Genomic DNA, 19478 nt, shown 5'->3' with positions numbered 1-19478 from the left:
TGGGGTCTTCAATCCAGGGAAGCCTGGCCAGCATCCTGGTGGCATCTGGAACCTGGTGATTGAAAAGAGAGTTAACATACGAAGCCAAACAATTTGTTGAGCAGTCATGGACACCAAGCTTGTAATAGTGGAGAGGAAGTGTTAGGAAGGTACTCACTGCAAACTCTAGTGTACTTCTGCTTTCAGGTATATATTTTGCAGTAGTTTATGGACACGTATGAACATAAGCTCTCTCTCTCACAGAAACTGGTGTATATCTAGGTTATGGGACTTTGTTAGAAGGTGAACCACCTGAGATGAAATTAGAGTGTACTATAAAAGGAAAGGTCTCATGCAAGTAATGAAGCTGAAGGGTTGTCATTCCACACGTGAAGTCTCTGGACACAGTCTGAGGTGAAGCATGTTGAGGTGGCAATCATTGCGTTGGTTAGGTTGTGATCGGTGAATGCAATATTATTTGGTATGGATTGGGAGATGCATACTGGAAAGTGGGCCCTATCCAAGGGTTCCAGGACTGGGGGAAGTAGGGGCTCTATAGTGGAGATGTGAGGTTCCTGCTGACTTAGGGTTCAAAAGGACAATCGATAGTTAATGTTATCATCACATTATTTGGTAATTGGGTTAACTTTGAAAAGCCCTTTTGTTATGGTTTCCTGTACAGTATTCAGTATCTTGTATATAGCTATGCTATTGGATGCTTCTAATCTACTTGGTCTAGGCTTTTGAGAGAGTCCGCATATCAAATACACAGCCTATATATTAAAAAGATTCAGTTAGTGTTTTGAGAAACTTTGATACGTACAACTGATTTTCCCCCTCTCATATTAATTAACTACTGATTTATATGTCTACATTTTGCTAGGAGTGTGCATAAACACCATTCCCACCACCAAAAGACTGTGACCCATCCCTCCCACCCACTCCCACCCCCCACTGGCCCAGGAAGCTGCCCCTCACCACAGGGTTTTTACTTTGGTGCCCTACTTACAATTTGATCAGGTCCTGCTTTTAGTTTCCCTTTCAGATCTTCGTACTCAACTTCTGTTGATGAGTGGGATCATCCCATACTCATCTTTATCTTTCTGAATTAGTTCACTAAACATAATTCCTTCTAGCTCTGTCCAAGATGGGTCAGAGAAGGTGGGTTCATTGTTCTTGATAGCTGCATAGTATTCCATTGTGTATATATATCACAGCTTTCTCAGCCACTCATCTGTTGTTGGGCATCTGGGTTGCTTCCAGGTTTTAGCTATTATGAATTGTGCTGCTATGAACATAGGAGTACATACCTCTTTTTGGTTGGGTGTTATGGAGTCCTTGGGGTATAACCCCAAGAGAGGAATTACTGGATCATATGGAAGGTCCATGTCTAGCCTTCTGAGAGTTTTCCAGACTGCTCTCCACAGAGGCTGGACCAATTTACATTCCCACCAACAATGTAAAAGGGTTCCTCTGTCTCCACAACCTCTCCAGCATTTGTTGCTGCTGTCCTTTTTGATGTATGCCATTCTTACAGGAGTGAGGTGGTATCTTAGTGTTGTCTTAATTTGCATTTCTCTGACAATCAGTGACCTAGAGCAGTTTTTCATATGTTTGTTAGCCTTCTGGGTCTCCTCTGAGGTGAGTGTTTTGTTCATATCCTCTGCCCATTTTTGAATGGGGTCATTTGCTTTTTTGGTGATAAGTTTGCTGAGCTCTTTATATATTTTGGTGATTAGTTTCTTGTCTGATGTATGGCATGTGAAGATCTTCTCCCATTCTGTGAGGGGTCTCTTTGTTTGTTTAATAGTTTCTTTGGATGTGCAGAAGCTTTTCAATTTGATGTAGTCCCATTGGTTTGTTTCTGCTTTAGTCTTCCTTGCAATTGGGTTTGATTCATCAAAGATGTCCTTGAGGTGTAGGTGGGAAAGTGTTTTACCAATGTTTTCCTCTAAGTATTTGATTGTTTCTGGTCTGACATCTAGGTCTTTGATCCATTTGGAGTTGATTTTTGTTTCTGGTGAGATAAAGTGGTTCAATTTCATTCTTCTGTAAGTTTCAACCCAGTTTTCCCAGCACCATTTATTGAAGAGAGCCTCCTTTTCCCATTTAATCCTTTGGGCCCCCTTATCAAAGATTAGATGCCCATAGGTGTTGGGATTTATTTTTGGGCTTTCAATTCTGTTCCACTGGTCTGTGTGCCTATTTTTGTTCCAGTACCATGCTGTTTTGATGATGATGGCTTTATAATATAGTTTAAGGTCTGGGGGTGTGATGCCTCCATTTCTGTTTCTTTTCCTCAAGATGGTTTTGGCAATTCTAGGTGTTTTCATGTTCCAGATAAATGATTGTAGTGTTTGTTCTAGTCTCTTAAAGAAGCTTGGTGGAACTTTGATGGGTATTGCATTAAATTTGTATATGGCTCTGGGGAGAATATTCATTTTGATGATATTTATTCTTCCAATCCATGAGCATAGGATATCTTTCCATTTCTTGGTATCAGTTTCTATTTCCTTGAGTAGCGACTCATAGTTTTCAGCATACAAGTCTTTCACTTCTTTGGTCAACTTTATTCCTAGGTATTTGATTGATTTTGCTGAAACAGTAAATGGGAGTTATTTCTGGATATCTTCTTCTTCAGATTTAGTGTTTGCATAAAGAAATGCCACTGATTTTTGTACATTGATTTTGTAGCCTGATACCTTGCTATATTGCCTAATAACTTCCAGTAATATTCTACTGGATTCTTTAGGTCTTTCTATGTATGCTATCATATCATCTGCAAATAGTGAGAGCTTGACTTCTTCCCTTCCAATCTCTATTCCTTTGATTTCTTTCTCTTGCCTGATTGCTATGGCAAGAACTTCCACTACTATGTTGAAGAGTAACGGTGACAGTGGACAGCCCTGTCTAGTCCCCGATCTGAGGGGGAATGCTTTCAGCTTCTGTCCATTGAGTATGATGTTGTCTGTAGGTTTGCTATATATAGACTCCACTATCTTGAGGAATTTCCCATCTATTCCCATTTTTTATAGAGTTTTGAGCATGAATGGATGTTGTATTTTGTCAAAGGCTTTCTCTTCATCTATTGAGATAATCATGTGGTTTTTGGCTTTGCTTTTATTGATGTGGTGAATGACATTGATTGACTTACGGATGTTGAACCAGCCTTTCATTCCTGGGATGAATCCCACTTGGTCATGATGAACAATCTTTTTGATATGTTGCTGTATCCGGTTGGCCAAGATCTTGTTTAATATTTTGGCATCTATGTTCATCAGAGATATTGGTCTGTAGTTTTCCTTTTTTGTTCTATCCCTATCAGCTTTTGGTATCAGGGTGATGTTGGCTTCATAGAAGGTGGAAGGGAGTATTCCTGTTTCTTCAATCTTATGGAATAGCTTAAGAAGTATGGGTATTAACTGTTTCCTGAAAGTTTTGTAGAATTCGTTTGTGAAGCCATCTGGTCCAGGACTTTTGTTGTTGGGGAGATTCTTAATAACGGTTTCAATTTCTTTGTCTGTGATTGGTGCATTTAGATTTTGTAGTTCTTCTTGGTTCAGTTTTGGAAGTGCATAGGTTTCTAGGAATTGTTCCATTTCTTCCAGATTCTCTAGCTTGGTGGCATATAGTTCTTTATAGAAGTTTCGCAGGATTCTCTGGATTTCTGTGGTGTCAGTTGTGATATCTCCTCCATCGTTTACAATTCTATTAATTTGAGTCTTCTCTCTTTTTTGTTTGGTGAGTCTGGCTAGGGCTTTCTCAATTTTTTTAATCTTTCAAAGAACCAACATTTGGCTTCATTGATCTTTTGTATGGTTCTTTTATTTTCGATGTTGTTTATTTCTGCTCGAACTTTAGTGATTTCTGTCCTTCTGGTTGCTTTAGGGTTCCTTTGTTCCTCTTCCTCTAAGTCCTTGAGGTGTGCAGTAAGGTCTTTCATTTGAGCTTCTTCTTGGTGTTTAATATGTGATTGTATGGCTATAAGTTTCCCTCTCAGTACTGCTTTAGCTGTGTCCCAAATATTTTGATAGGTTGTGTCTTCATTTTCATTAGTTTCCAGGAACATTTGAATTTCCTGCTTGAGTGAGTCTCTGACCCAGTGGTTCTTAAGGAGCATGTTGTTTAGTTTCCAAATTCTGTGTCTTTTAATAATTTTCTGTTTGTTGTTAAATGTTAGTTTTACTCCACTGTGGTCTGAGAAGATACTTGGGATGATTTCAATGCTCTTGAATTTATTGATGCTGTCTTTGTGGCCTAACATGTGGTCTATCCTTGAGTATGTGTTATGTGGATTTGAAAAGAAGGTGTATTCCAGTTTTTTGGGGTGGAGGAGTCTGAAAATGTCCAAGAGGTCTAGTCTGTCGATCTCTTCATTCAATTCTCATGTATCTTTATTGGTTCTCTCCTTTGTTGATCTGTCTAAGTGTGAGAGTGGGGTATTGAAGTCTCCCACTATTATTGTATTACTATTGATGTATTTTTGAAATTCTTTCAGTAGATGCTTAATGTATTTAGATGGTCCCTCGTTGGGTGCATAGATGTTAATAATTGTTAAGTCTTCTTGGCTGATTGATCCTCTAATCATTATGTAATGTCCTTGCCTATCTTTTATTACTTTATTTAATTTAAAATCTATCGTGTCTGAGATGAGAATGGCTGTTCCTGCCCTTTTTTGTGGTCCGTTAGCCTGTATGATAGTTTTCCATTCTTTCACTTTAAGTCTGTGTTTATCTTGTTGTGACAGATGGGATTCTTGCAAGCAGCATATGGTTGGGTTATGTTTTCTGATCCATCCCCCCACCCTGTGCCTTTTGATGGGTGAGTTTAAGTCATTGACATTTATTGATATTATGGATTTAATGTATTGTAGTGCCATTGTTCTAAAAAAAAATTTGTTTGCTCTGATATATTGGAAGTATTATAGTGATGTTCTTGTTTATAAGAGGTCTTTTAGTACCTCTTTCAGGGCCGGCTTGGTGATGGTTGCCTCCTTTAACTGTTGTTTGTCTAAGAAGGTTTTGATCCCTCCATCTAGTTTGAATGAAAGTCTAACAGGATATATTATCCTTGGTTGAAACCCCTTTTCATTCAAGGCTCGATAGATATCTTGCCACTCCCTTCTGGCTTTTAGTGTTTTAGTGTAGAAGTCTGCAGATAATCTTATAGATTTTCCCTTGTATGTGACTTTTTGTTTCTCTCTTGCAGCCTTTAGGATCCTTTCTTTATCCTTACTTCTTCTCATTGTGACTATGATGTGTCTTGGTGTCTTCAGGTCTGGGTTGATTCTGTTTGGTACTCTCTGGGCCTCTTGAATCTTGATATCCTTTCTGTTATTCAGGTCTGGGAAGTTTTCTTCTATTATTTCCTGTAGAATGTTTGCTTCCCCTCCCTCTCTTTCTTCCTCTGGCAGGCCAATTATACGAATGTTACTTCTTTTGAGATCATCCCATATGTCTCTGTTGTTGTTTTCAGTTCCTGTCAATCTGTTTTTATGCTCTTTCACCTCTTTATTCGTTTTCTCTAACTCATCCTCTGTCTGACTAATTCTGTTTTCTGCTTCTGTTAGTCTGCTTTCCCTTGCCTCAGCTTCTTTCTTCATTACAGCTATTTCAGCTTTCAGTTCTCTAATTGCCTCAAGATAATCAGTGTTTTCCTTGGGGGTCTCAGCTGTTGTTTCCCTAATACTGCCATTCCTTTCCTCCAATGTTGTTTTCATTTCTGTGATTAATAAGTTTGTTATTGCTTGCATACTTTTCTTATCTATGGTTACTTCTGGCTGATTTGTAGTTTCTTCTGGGCTCTTGTCTTCGTTCATTGGAGTAGCAGTTTTATTTGTTTTTGATCTACCCTTTTTTTATTTATGTGTTTCTTTTTTATGCTCTGTTGTTCCTCAGTTGTTGTGTCTTGAGTACAAGTAATACTGTACTAAATACCTTTATGACAATTGCACTCACCAACCTCAGGAATTACAGTAGCAACTGAAGTAAGTATTGAAGTAGTTTAATCCTTACCAGTTAGCCAAACAGTTTCTCCAATCCGTGAAAAAATCGTAACCAAATCCCAGTGAGGAAAGAGAAAAGAAAGAAAGGATAGCAAGAATAGACAGTTATGCAAATCTACTATCCACTGTATATTCTAGGGGTAACAAGAGGGGGAAGTGAACTAGAGCAGAGATACACACATAGAGAGTCCACTCTGAGTCAGATTTCTTCCCCAAAATAATTCACAAATTCAGAAAGGCAAAGAAGAAGGAAGAAGTGTATGACAAGGTAAAAAAAAAAAGAGAGAGAGAGAGAGAGAGACAAGAGAGAGAAAAGGTAGAAGATAAGAAAAAGAGCTCTAATTAAAGAGCAGTGAAAGGAAATTCCCAAATGTGTATCAGTGAATTCAAAAAAGCACCCTGTTTGGTGATGTTGGGGATCCTGCTAGGAGCTGGTCCCCAGGGACTACTTGGGGGGGGGGCGGGAAGGAGGTATGCTTGAAAATTAAAAGGAAGAAAAAAAAAGTTTTTTTTTCCCCCTTTTTTCCCTACTCTAATTCTTAACCCAAATTAAGTTATAGTCACCTCCTGGTGTCACCACTAGGACTCCTTATTGGCTGTCCTGCTAAAGGCAGAAAATCCTACCGTTTCCTGGAGATGTGGTTGGAGCTCAGCTGCTAGCAGCTTTTCAGTCTGCCATCTTCCGGGAAACCCCCCCTCCAGACTTTTTAAAAGGATTTCTCAAAAATGAAAGCTAGCTCCAAGTCCTTTGATCCAATGAGAGCTATAGTCAAGAAGTCTTCGGATCCGCCCTCAGGGTCGAGGTGGTTCCCGGAGTCTCCCAAGAGAAAGCCCCCGAGCTACAGTGCTCCCTCCCGGTCCTCTGCCGGCCGCCCAGCAGCACTCTGCAACCGGCGGAGGAGCCGCCTTCCCGGGCGGAGGACAGTGCTGGTGCACCCGCCTTGCCCGCCGCCGCCTGGGAAGTCTGGAGCAGCCGCTCGCTAGTCCGTGCCACCTTTACTCTAATTCTTAACCCAAATTAAGTTATAGTCACCTCCTTGGTGTCACCGCTAGGACACCTTATTGGCTGGCCTGCTAAAGGCAGAAAATCCTACCGTTTCCAGGAGATGTGGTTGGAGCTCAGCCGCTAGCGGCTTCTCAGTCTGCCATTTTCCTGCCTCCCCCCTTATGTATTTATTTTCCCTTTTGTTGCCTTTGTTGTTTTTCATTGTTGTTGTAGTTATTGTTGTTGTTATTAATGTCGTTGTTGTTGGATAGGACAGAGAGAAATGGAGAAAGGAGAGGAAGACAGAGAGGGGGAGAGAAAGGTAGATACCTATAGACCTGCTTCACTGCCTGTGAAATGACTCCCCTGCAGGTGGGGAGCTGGGGGCTTGAACTGGGATCCTTGCACCAGTTCTTATGCTTTGTGCCATATGTGTTTAACCCGCTGTGCTACCACCTTACCCCCAGTCTGTGTGTTTTAAATTTCAGGCATAACAATAAGTTTCTTTCATTCAGCAACTTCGGATATGCTATATAGTCAATCCTGTGATGGTAGCATAGTTCCCACTTGTTCTGTTAACTTCAAATATCATTACTTCTGGAGAGACACTCCTGGACTATGTTGTATTCACCACTGTACATCTCAGACATTATTCTTTGCCTTTCTTGTAATTACTACAAGACACTTGGGGAGAAGCCAATGGACAAGATATGTGAAGAGTTGTGTGGCATACATTCTGGAAGCTGGGGGGAGAGATAATTATGTACTCTGGTAGAGGACAGGTAGTATGGATATCATAAAACGGAGGGGAAGGAGGATTAGGAATACGTGACAAGCTAAGTGGGTTGCAATTTGGAAAAGGACAGCATATCTTCACAGCATGGACAAGTTAACAGTGTTCCTGGTCAGGGCTAGTAAGATCTCAATATATATGTTTTCCAAGCAGACTAGTGGGGAGTATTGTTATCACTATTCTATTAATTTAAAACTGTCTAAGGCTGGTTCAGGAACAGAATCTCTCCAATTGTGTAGTAGGGCAGCCAAAACATGGCATATGCCAGCGTAGTCTGAAATCTCTTATTGCGAAAGGCAATTCTCGACTTCTTTTTCCTGTCTTGTAAGACCCCCTTGGGTTCAACAGAGTTAATTAGTTATCATGTCAAAAGGGAATGGGGGGCTTTCTGGCAGTGATTTCTCTTGGTGTCCAAAGATCTAAGGCCTAATGATACCAACAAGATCACTCTGCTCCGGAGAGTTGACATGAGGATAAATTTGGTTACATCGATCCCTCTCCCTCTTTGTGTGTGTGTCTCTCTCTCTTCCTGTTTCTCTGCTTTCCTCCTGTCTTTTCTGGAAATAAACAGCTTGGCTCCTGGGCAGCTTAGCTTTAAATTGGAAAATGTAACCTTGCTTGACAGACCAGCAGTATCACAGCCTCCCCACTGCTCAGAACAGCTTGTGACATGCACCCCTGCAAGCATTGACCGTAAAGGGCCATCTAATACCCAAGAATCCACCCACCCCGAGAATCAGGTACACCACTGCCTGAACCCTTGTTCATTTTAATTCTAAAGCTTGGAAATCCATCTCCCTTCTCCTCAGCCTGTGCTGAAGAGGTGTGTCCAGCTGTCCAGATATGTTTAGCATCATCCCTCCCATTTATTCTCATTGGTATAAGCAGATGTAAATAGACTCTATTTCTGTCTGTATTTTCTGTGTTTCTTCCTAGATTATAAGTCACTTACTGTCTGACTTTTCTGGACCAGCTATTTATAATTCTATCTACATGGTGTTTCTTCTCTTTTCCAACAATCTCTCACCATCAACTTGGTCTTTTATTTCTTTTCTCTCTACCTAACTAGTGATCCCACCTCTTGGATCATTAGAAATCTGTTGCAGCTCTGGAAATAAGAACCAGAACTGAATTCAAAGGGAAAGGTAGGGGGGAACAATGTTTAGGAGAAACATCTGAAAGAGCACTCTGTGGCCCTTCTGACTCCAAGAATAGACTACATTTCATGATCTAGTCCACTTCAAAGAGGCCCAAATTCAAAGGTCAGGAGAGGGAGTTGTATGTACATCTCTGCCTGGTTCATCTTGAAAATACAAACACCACACCACACCGAGGCCAACTGCTGCAGGATTCTAATTACTTCTCACCTAGATGATAGGACCCTGAATAAGTCTCCCTAGTTGCAACAGTCACCTATCACCACCCATCCTTAAGTCAGAGAAAGTGAATAGCAACTAAAATTTTCAGCTTGGTGTTCAACAACCCAGTCCCAATCCTTCAACTATATTAGATGTTATTTTCTGTAGCGTCTCCTATGTGCTGGTCAAATTTGCCTAACTGGTTATAAATTTATACCATAGATGAGGTATGTTCTGCTCTGCCCCATATTTGTTCTTTTTAAATACTTTATTTATTTATTTATTTATTTATTTATTTATTTATTTATAGAGACAGAGAGAATGGGAGAGGAGAATGGGAAGGGGACATAGGAAGGGAGAGAGACAGAGAGACACCTGCAACCTTGTTCCACTATTTGTGAAGCTTCTCCCCTGCATGTGAGGACCAGAGGCTTGAACCTGGGTCCTTGCACGATGTAACACAAGCGCTTAATCAGGTACACCACCGCCTGGACCCTTGTTCATTTTAATTCTAAAGCTTGGAAATCCATCTCCCTTTTCCTCAGCCTGTGCTGAAGAGGTGTGTCCAGCTGTCCAGATACGTCTAGCATCATCCCTCCCATTTACTCTCACTGGTATAAGCAGATGTAAATAGACTCTGTATTTCTGTCTGTATTTTCTGTGTTTCTTCCTAGATTATAAGTTACTTACTGCCTGCGAGGGACTCATTTTTGCATCACACAAAGCCTCGAGTCTTGCAAATAAGAATCTCATACTCTACTACTAAGCTGGTTGGACACTTTAGTGGCTTGCCAATAACTGGTACTTGAGAATGCCTTGTAGGAGTGATGATTAGATGGGTAAAATTACACCATCTCTGTGCTTGTCTTCAAAATGATTTAGTAAAAGGTGTTACTGACATTATATTAGGATTACCAGCACCTTCCTTTTTCCTTTTTTTTATTCATAAAAAGGAAACTCTGACAAAAACCATAGGATAAGAGGGGTACAGCTCCATACAGTTCTCACCACCAGATCCTCTGTATCCTGTCCCCTCCCCTGATAGCTTCCCTGTTCTTTATCCCTCTGGGAGTATGGACCCAGGGTCATTGTGGGATACAGAAGGTGGAAAGTCTGGCTTCTGTAATTGCTTCCCTACTGAACATGGGCGTTGGTAGGTCAATCCATATTCCCAACTTATCTCTTACTTTTCCTAGTAGGGTGGGGATCTGGGGGGGTGGGGCTCCAGGGCACATTGGAGATATCATCTGCCCAGGGAAGTCCAGTTGGCATCATGGTAGCATTGGAACCTGGTGGCTGAAATAAGAGTTAACATATAAAGCCAAACAAACTGTTGACTAATCATGAACCTAAGGGCTGGAATAGTGCAGATGGAGAGTTGGGGGTCTCCATTTTGTAGATAGCTAGTAGGCACCTTTCTAAAATATAGCCCATTTTAGGAAAGACTGTACTATAGTAGAATTTCACCTAGGACATGACCAAGGGGCATTTTTTTTTTCAACGAATGGATATAGGTTCATTACTTATCATCTAACAGGCCCTACAACATGAATCAACATGATAAAACGATTCTAAATTTGGTTGTTGATAACTATAGTTACTTTTTGAAACATATTTGAAATCTTGTGACCAGAACCAGATGCAAGAGAATATCCAACGTTGTACTTATTGCTTTTCCGTTGAGAACCATTAGCACACATTCTCGGCCTGTACATTTTTTATACTTACTTATTTCATGAGAGATAGTTATTTACTGGAACATCTGGCATCTAATAGTGCAGAAGATTGATCCCAGAACCTCACGCATGCAAGTCCTAAACTCTGATCCAACAGAGACCCTCCCAGACGACACTCTGCTGGTTTTCTCCCCAGCCGTCATCACTGATGTTATCATCATCATCATCATCATCATCTTTATTATTATTATTTTGCTTCAGGATATTGCTTGAGCTCAGTACCTGCGCAACAACTCCACCACTCCCAGATGGCAGTTTTTTTTCTCTTCTTCTTTTTATATAGAGAGAAATGGGAGGGTGGGAAGGAGAGAGAGGGGTCTGCAGCACTGTTTCACCTCTTGTGAAGTTCCCCCCACCCTGCCCAAGTGGGTACCCAGGACTTGAACCTGGGTCCTCGCACATGGTAGCATGTGCATTCTTCTGGGTGTGACACCTCCCTGAATCTCTGCCCAGATTTTAAATGAAACAAATGTCCCAAGGCTAGAATTGTTCTAGTATCTTTTTTAAAAATATTTATTTATTTATTTCCTTTTGTTGCCCTTGTTTTATTGTTGTAGTTATTATTGTTGTTGTTACTGATGTCATCATTGTTGGATAGGACAGAGAGAAATGTAGAGAGGAGGGGAAGACAGAGAGGAGGAGAGAAAGACTCTTGCAGACCTGCTTCACCACCTGTGAAGTGACTCCCCTGCAGGTGGGGAGCTGGGGGCTCAAACCAGGATTCTTACGCTGGTCCTTGCATGTGGCGCCATGTGTGCTTAACCTGCTGCACTACTGCCCACCTCTCTTGTTCTAGTGTCTTAAACTTCTACATATCCTCATTCCTGCTCCTTTCTTTTTAAATTTTTTTTTGGAAACCCTTTATTATTTTTTTTATTAGCTTTACTTATTGGATAGAGACAGCCAGAAATCAAGAAGGAGAGAGTGTGGGAGAGGGAGAGAGACAGAGAGACACCTGCAGCACAGATTCACCACTTGCAAAGTTTCCCCCTGCAGGTGGGGGCCAGGGGCTTGAACCCTGGCCCTTGCACATTGTAACATGTGCGCTCAGCCAGGTGTGCCACTACCCAGATCCTTAATTTAATTTGTATTAGTGATTTAATATGAACTTACAAAATTGTAAGATAATAGGTATATAATGCCATATGGTTCCCATCACCAGAATCCTGTGTGTCCTCATCCCCTCCAATGGAAACTGCAGTAGTTCTCCCAGTGTCACTGATATGGGCTGATTAACATATATATATATATATAGAGAGAGATAGGTAGATATCCCATTTTTTAACAGTCCTGCCTTCACTTCCTTTCTAAGCCACCCCTATACCTACTACTACTTCCAGGTGTCTTTCTGCTTTTCCTCTTCTCTCTCAGATAAGAGAAACTGTGCCTGGCTGTAGGGAAATTGGGAGGATATGGTAGAGCTTGGCAGGGGTCAACCTGAGGGTTAGGCATCCATCCTGTCAGTCTCTCTCTCTACTGAGAGGTTGAGCGAGGAGGGACACGAGACCCCCCAAGGTTTGCCTTGTCTTATCAGACTCCCTGCCTCACAAAGCACCCTGTATTTTTTGCCTCCAGGGGCCCGGCATTCCTTAAAACATTAAGCCAGCTCCCCCTGCTCCAGCCCTCATTCACTGATACTATGGCCCTCCCTCTTATTATCTACATATCAATCTTCTGTTTTGTCTTACAAATGACTTAAGTTCTCCGCCCTAATTCCCTGCAGGATATTATTAATCCTACCAGTTAAACCCCTAGCAACAGTTGCTAGGGAAGTCCCTACCTTTCCCGGCCCCCTTTCATCTTTCTCCACCCCTTTCCTAACCATGTATGGTATTGTCAAGCCACTTCCGTTTGGGACTTGCCTCTTCCATTTTCCGGCCTTAAGAAGTGTGTGCACTGGGAAGCGGATGCCGGCCATTGCAGTTTGTGCCACGTGGCTTAACCAGGTGTGCTACCACCTGACTCTGGGGCACATGGATGAATAAAGACTTGAATTGCCTCACCACCATGAGCTTGGTTCCTGGGTCATCTCTCGTGCAAGGCGCTAGCCTGACACCTGGCTTCCTCTGGTGTTTTCCAGATTTGCTTCCCTTTCACTGATGATATTAAAACAAGATTCATAGTAACAACCACTTTGGGTCCTGGTGGAACAGGGGTACAGAGCCCTCTGGTTTATTTCCCTCTATCACTTACCCCTCTGGGTGTATGGACCAAAATTATTTTTTGGGTGCAGAAAGTAGAAGTTCTGGCTTCAATAATTGCTTCTCCACTGGACATGGGCATCTTTTGTTGATTTAAAAAGCAGAAATAGTTTATTTTTCCAGCTTTGGGATATTAAACACAAACTGTGATCTTGATTGGAAATAATGCACTAACTAGAAATGACCCAGAACAGGGAAAGGTAATTTGGTACCACCAAGGAAGTTAATTCCTGTTCAATGCGTGATAAAGCTGAGCTGGATTTAGACACTGTGATTCACTGAACACTGGAGAACAAAATGAAATGTAAATTTCCTGCTTCATTTTTTCCCTTACCTTTCAATTATTTTTGTACTCCAGCCCGCTTTACCTCCAACTAAGATTTTGATCATATAGAAATAAGCCCCATTTCACCCTTCATACACATAATGTAATTTACATCTCAAACCATTGGGATTTTAAGTCATTTGTATAAAGCTTAGCCATGCTAAGTCTTGTAAAACTCATGTCAGAAATGCTTTTGGCATGAGCTTGGCTATGAATCACTATCATAGGGAAAAGCTTTCCACCTCCAAAACCTGGGCTCTCAATAAATACACAGTTTTGGGTAACAGACAAATCAGAGAGAAAAAAAAATCACTCTCCAAAGATTACTTCTCAGTGTAACGTGTGGTGGCTGTATGAGAAAAGTTTTAATGATGTGGTTCTTTTCTTTTTAACTTTTATTAGTGATTTAATATTGATGTACAAAATTACATATCAGCAGGGGTATTATTCCACACTGTCCTCACCACCAGAGTTCTGAATCCCTGATCTTTCCCTTATAAACCACCATGGTTCTCCCAAGGTTTTAGACATGCATTAACTGTCATCTCTACAACTATTGGTCTAGATTTGTACATAATTGCCCCTTTTTCTTCCATGTCCAGTCCTCTCTTCCCTTCCAACCCACTCATGACCATACTACTACATCCAAATGTCCCTTCCCTTTTCCTCCTCTCTCAGAGGGCTCTGATGGAGCTGGATTTCAGAGCCCCTTTATCCTCTTCTTCCTATCACTTCTCCCCACTGGGAGTCTGGATCAAAATAGTTTTTGGGGTGCAGAATGTAGGAGTTCTGGCTTCTGTGATTGCTTCTCCTCTGGACATGGGCATTGGCAGATCAATCCATACCCCCAGCCTGTTTCTGTTTTATCCTTGTAGGGTAGGGCTCTGGAGAGATGAGGTTCCTTGACTCATTGGTGAGGTCCTCTGCCCAGGGAAGTCAGGATGGAATCATTGTAGTGTCTGCAACTTGGTGTCTGGAAGGTGGCAGGACATAAAGCAAGATAAAATGGTTAATTAACAGGAACCAAAAAGTAGGAACAGAGTTGGTGAGATTAGGGATTTTAGGGTGGAAGAAAGCTAGGGAGTCCACATTAGGCATGTTTCTAGGGGCCCACGACTATGGTACTTTTTGCTTGAGTTTGATAGCTAGGATGAAGTTGGATAAAAATACTGTCTGAGAAAATAGTGTCAGAGTAGAGAAAAGGGCTAGAAAGTTGCATCAAGGCAGAGATTAGCACCTGTTGAAACAAATCTGTGGGTATAATTAACTATTTACCTCCATCCACCTGACACAGGGTACGATGTGATTACTAAGTAATGAATACTGAAGTCTCTACCTGCCATCTGATGAATTATGAATGTCTTGATTTGGGTTTCTATTCTTGGACTTGTGTGAGTCCTGATGATGATGGTTTGTTCTAATCCTTTTAGGAGATTTCTCCCCAAAGCCTTGAGTTTTCTTCCCATTAGTTGCTGTGTGAAAGTCTCAAAGGGAACTTCACTGTCCTGTCTGTCTGTACTTCCTTCCTTGAAGAGGGTATCTGATAATGTCTGGAGACATTTTCTGTTGTTCTAACTTGGGAGGAAGGGATTAGTATTATTGCTATTTTATTGGTTGATGCCAAGATGTATGAAATGTCTATTAGTGCTCAAAATAGCCTCTCACAAAGATTTATCCAGTTCACAATGTCAAGTCATGGGTAGGTGGAGAAATAGTGTTTTAAACTAATGGATATTAGAGTGCAGGATTCTTGAGATTACTTAGAGAATACCTTTTTTTTTTTTGCCTTGCTTCTGCTTATTTTTTTAAATTTTTATTTATAAAAAGGAAACACTGACAAAAGCCATAGGATAAGAGAGGTACAACTCCACACAATTCCCACCACCAGAACTCCATATCCCATCCCTTCTCCTGATAGCTTTCCTATTCTTTATCCCTCTGGGAGTATGGACCCAGGGACATTATGGGTGCAAAAGTCCCTGGCTTCTGTAATTGCTTCCCCGCTGAACATGGGCATTGGCAGGTTGATTCATACTCCCAGCTTATCTATCTCTTTTCCTAGTAGGGTGGGGCTTTGGGGAAGCTGGGTTCCAGGACACATTGGTCGTGTCCAGGGAAGTCCGGTTGGCATCCTGTTAGTGTCTGGAACCTGGTGGCTGAAAGAAGACAACATATAAAGCCAAAAAAAATGTTGACTAATCATGAACCTAAAGGTTGGAATAGTGCAGATGAAGATTTTGGGGTCTCTGTTTTATAGATAGCTAGGAAGCCTGTTTTAGTTATATTCCAAAGGGCCCATGACTATACTAGTTTTTCTTTTTCTTTTTTTTTCTTTTTATCTGAGCCTGAAATTTGATATGTAGGTGGATCCAAGTTATTGTCTGGGGGAGATGATGTCATGGCTAGAAAAAAGGGCTAGAAAGCTGCATCAGGGAAGAGAGTAGCTCCCAAATATGGGCAAAGTGTAAAATATTGTTGACTATAAACCCCATTGATTTGATCTGATCTGGGGCCCATATTCAGCTTAGGAGCCCTAGTGGGTATTTTTATGTCAGTCTCTCAGGAGTGTCTAATATGTGGTTCTCACACTGTGCTACCTATTTCTGTTTCAGCTTGGACAGTCGTAAACAGAACCATCTTGCTATATGGTTTAAGAAATGGCTGTAGGCAACAACACTCGGCGAAGTTACTCCATCATCCCATGTTTTATATTTGTAGAGGTATGTACATCTCTTTTTACCTTTGTGGACAAATTAGAATAATGGTAAAAATTTTATGCTAAGGGTTGGAAATGCTTTGTACAATTATTTAACCTTATGATTGTGAGTTTTTTTTTTATTTTATTTATTTATTCCCTTTTGTTGCCCTTGTTGTTTTATTGTTGTCGTCGTTGTTGGATAGGACAGAGAGAAATGGAGAGGGGAGGGGAAGACAGAGAGGAGGAGAGAAAGATAGACACCTGCAGACCTGCTTCACCGCCTGTGAAGTGACTCCCCTGCAGGTGGGGAGCCGGGGTTCGAACCGGGATCCTTATGCCGGTCCTTGTGCTTTGCGCCACCTGCGCTTAACCCGCTGCGCTACAGCCCGACTCCCCGATTGTGAGTTTTTGATGACATGAATGTCGGTAAAGACGTAATGAGGAGGCCAGGTAGTAGCACATTGGGTTAAGTGCATATGGTGCAAAGCACAAGGACTGGCTCAAGATCCTGGTTCAAGCCCCCAGGTCTCCACCTGTGGGGGGGGGTCTCTTCACGGGTGGTGAAATATGTCTGCAGGTGTCTCTGTCTTTCCCTCCTCTCTCAATTTCTCTCTGTCCTATACAACAACAATGGCAGCAATGACAACAATACCAATAACAACAACAACAAGGGCAACAAAATGGGAAAAATGGCCTCCAGGAGCAGTGGATTCATAGTGCAGGCACTGAGCCCCAGAGATAACCCTGGAGGCAAAAAAAATTTTTTTAAAGAGCTAATGAAATTATTCCAATTGTTTCTTTTACAAACCATAGAACATAGAGGTTTATAAAATACTTTGGTTTTTGTTTCTCTCTTTTTCAGTGGTGATTTGGATATATTATTAAATATGAACAAAGCGAGTTAATTAGAAGCTTAAATCAGTAGCCTATTTTCATAATAACAAGCTCGCAGTTAAAGAGAATGTTAGGTGATAGTCGTTTGCTTTAACTCTCAAAGAAATTGAGCCTTTGTGTTGACAATCTCTGCTGAACATTCTTATGTAGTGTGTATTGAAAACTTATATGATGTTTTTTGGTCATGAATGACTTTTGCTCAGTTATTCTAAGTTTATATGGACTAATGATTTTTTCCCACAATCTTTTTGGTTAAACATCTCATACTGAGCTGGGTGACAGAACAACTAGTTGAGCATACATGTCACCATGTGCTAGGATGCAGGTTGAAGTCCCCATTCCCCACCTGCAAGAGGAAACTTCACAAGTGGTGAATGGAGCAGGGCTTCAAGTCTCTCTCTGTCTCCCTCCCCCTTCCTTCTTGATATCTGTCTCTATCCAAAATAAATAAAGAATTAAAAATAAACACCATTTACTATTCCATACTTCTTTCTTCTCTATAATGTGTGTTATAGAAGAAACAAGACATGAGATTTAGAATCATGTGACACACAAAAATTTACAAGTATAAACAAAAAAGCCTATAACTTTAGGTTATCTCTAAATTATCTTGACTTGCAAGAGATACTGTTTCTCCCTTCTCAAAGTGATAAGGAAGCTAGTGGGTTGTTTTGTTGTTGCTGCTGTTATTGTTTTGTTTGTTTTAAAGATTTTATTTATGAGAGAGATAGGAGGAGAAAGAAAAAGAACTAGACATCACTCTGGTACGTGTGCTGCCAGGGATTGAACTCAGGACCTCATGGTTGAGAGTTCAGTGCTTTATCCACTGCACCACCTCCTGGACCATGTTAGTGGGCTGTTTATTCTTAATGGCTATGCTTAACATCTGTAGGAGCTAACCCAATAGAACACCTAGCTGACCATGTGTGTGGTACTGGGTTTGAGCCCCTATGCCACATGGGAACACAATGGACAACACAAGGGAGGCCCCACAGACCACAGAGAATGGTACTGTGATACCCCTCTTCCTCCTCTCTGTCTTTCAACTCTCTGTCTTAAATAAAATGAATGAGAAAGACCAGTCCAGAGTGTTGGAATTGCATATGCATAAGACCCCTAAGATACCAGTAAATAAATTAAATAATATATGATAAAAAAGTTGGTAGAGTGCCCAGTCTGGGTAATTACCTCTGTGTTGCAATGGTCAACTGTAGCTTGCTCTCAAGTCATAGTGTCTTTTTGCCTAAGGATGAGTGGAACTTGCATGAATATAAATCTTTGTTTTATGACCCATGTAGCTTGGATTAAATCAATACGTATATTAGCAAAAAAAAAAAAAAAAAACATATTTCCAGTCTTTAAGTTGTTTGAACACCAGCTGTGAATCAATGCAACAAATATTTTCATATTTTTTTAAAAATCTGTTGGATAGGGAGTCGGGCTGTAGCGCAGCGGGTTAAGCGCAGGTGGCGCAAAGCACAAGGACCGGCATAAGGATCCCGGTTCCAACCCCGGCTCCCCACCTGCAGGGGAGTCGCTTCACAGGCGGTGAAGCAGGTCTGCAGGTGTCTATCTTTCTCTCCTCCTCTCTGTCCTCCCCTCCTCTCTCCATTTCTCTCTGTCCTATCCAACAACGACAACAACAATAATAACTACAACAATAAAACAACAAGGGCAACAAAAGGGAATAAATAAATAAAATAAATATTAAAAAAAATCTGTTGGATAATTTAGAGCTTTCTGATTGTCACCCCAATGTTTGTATACATGATAGAGCTTGAGTTGTACTTTCTAGATATGCTTTAGTTGTCTATTTGAACAATTGTCAGTGATGATTTGGTTTTGGTGTTTGTTTGTTTGCAAACCTTGTTTTTATTGAAGAACCAGGAGGTAACACTATATTGGGTTGGGCCAGAGGCATCAATGTCATTGAGGATACGTATAGGACAAAAAAAAAACTTATAACTCGGGGCCGAGTAGTTGGTGGTGCACCTGGTTGAGAGCACATGTTACAGTGTGCGAGGACCCAGGTTCAAACCCCTGGTCCCCACCTGCAGTGAGAAAGCTTTGTGAGTGGTGAAGCAGGGCTGCAGGTATCTCTCTGTCTCTCTATCGCCCCTACTCTCAATTTCTGGCTGTCTCTATCCAATAAATAAACATAATTTTTTTTAAAAGTTAAAAAAAAACCTTCATATCTCTGCATAGATAATTATCCGCAATATTCTTAAACTTCCAGTGCAAAGTCCATTTAACTCTTCAGACAATAGACAGTATATATATATTGTGGACTTGAGTTATCATTGTTCTTATTGAAATTGTAATAAAGGAAAAGAAAGTCTTATCTACTCCTACACATACAGGGAGGGAGGCAATAATATTATCATAATATTACAGTTTTGAATGGTAAAAATGTTTTCTCTTTTGTTATAAGAAAAAATACATTTTTAAAGTAGGCTGGGGATACTTGAGAAATAAGTCATCTGTCATCATCTTTTTAAAAATTTT

At 40.9% G+C, this 19478-nt stretch overlaps 1 protein-coding gene across 4 annotated transcripts in view; it reads left to right on the top strand.

Moving 5' to 3' along the window:
- The window catches only part of PLPPR1 (phospholipid phosphatase related 1), a 287997-nt gene that overhangs the window by 137116 nt on the left and 131403 nt on the right, over positions 1 to 19478 (top strand). For all 4 annotated transcript variants that reach the window (XM_060199088.1, XM_060199087.1, XM_060199085.1 and 1 more), the window contains exon 3: positions 15994 to 16101. In XM_060199088.1, the coding sequence (XP_060055071.1) occupies positions 16039 to 16101 (63 nt within the window). In that variant the 5' untranslated portion in view covers positions 15994 to 16038. The remainder of the gene's footprint in view (positions 1 to 15993; positions 16102 to 19478) is intronic.

The sequence above is a fragment of the Erinaceus europaeus genome, chromosome 10, assembly GCF_950295315.1.
Source record: "Erinaceus europaeus chromosome 10, mEriEur2.1, whole genome shotgun sequence".
In the NCBI taxonomy this organism is placed as follows: Eukaryota; Metazoa; Chordata; class Mammalia; order Eulipotyphla; family Erinaceidae; genus Erinaceus; species Erinaceus europaeus.
This window is presented reverse-complemented; position numbering and strand designations above follow the sequence as displayed.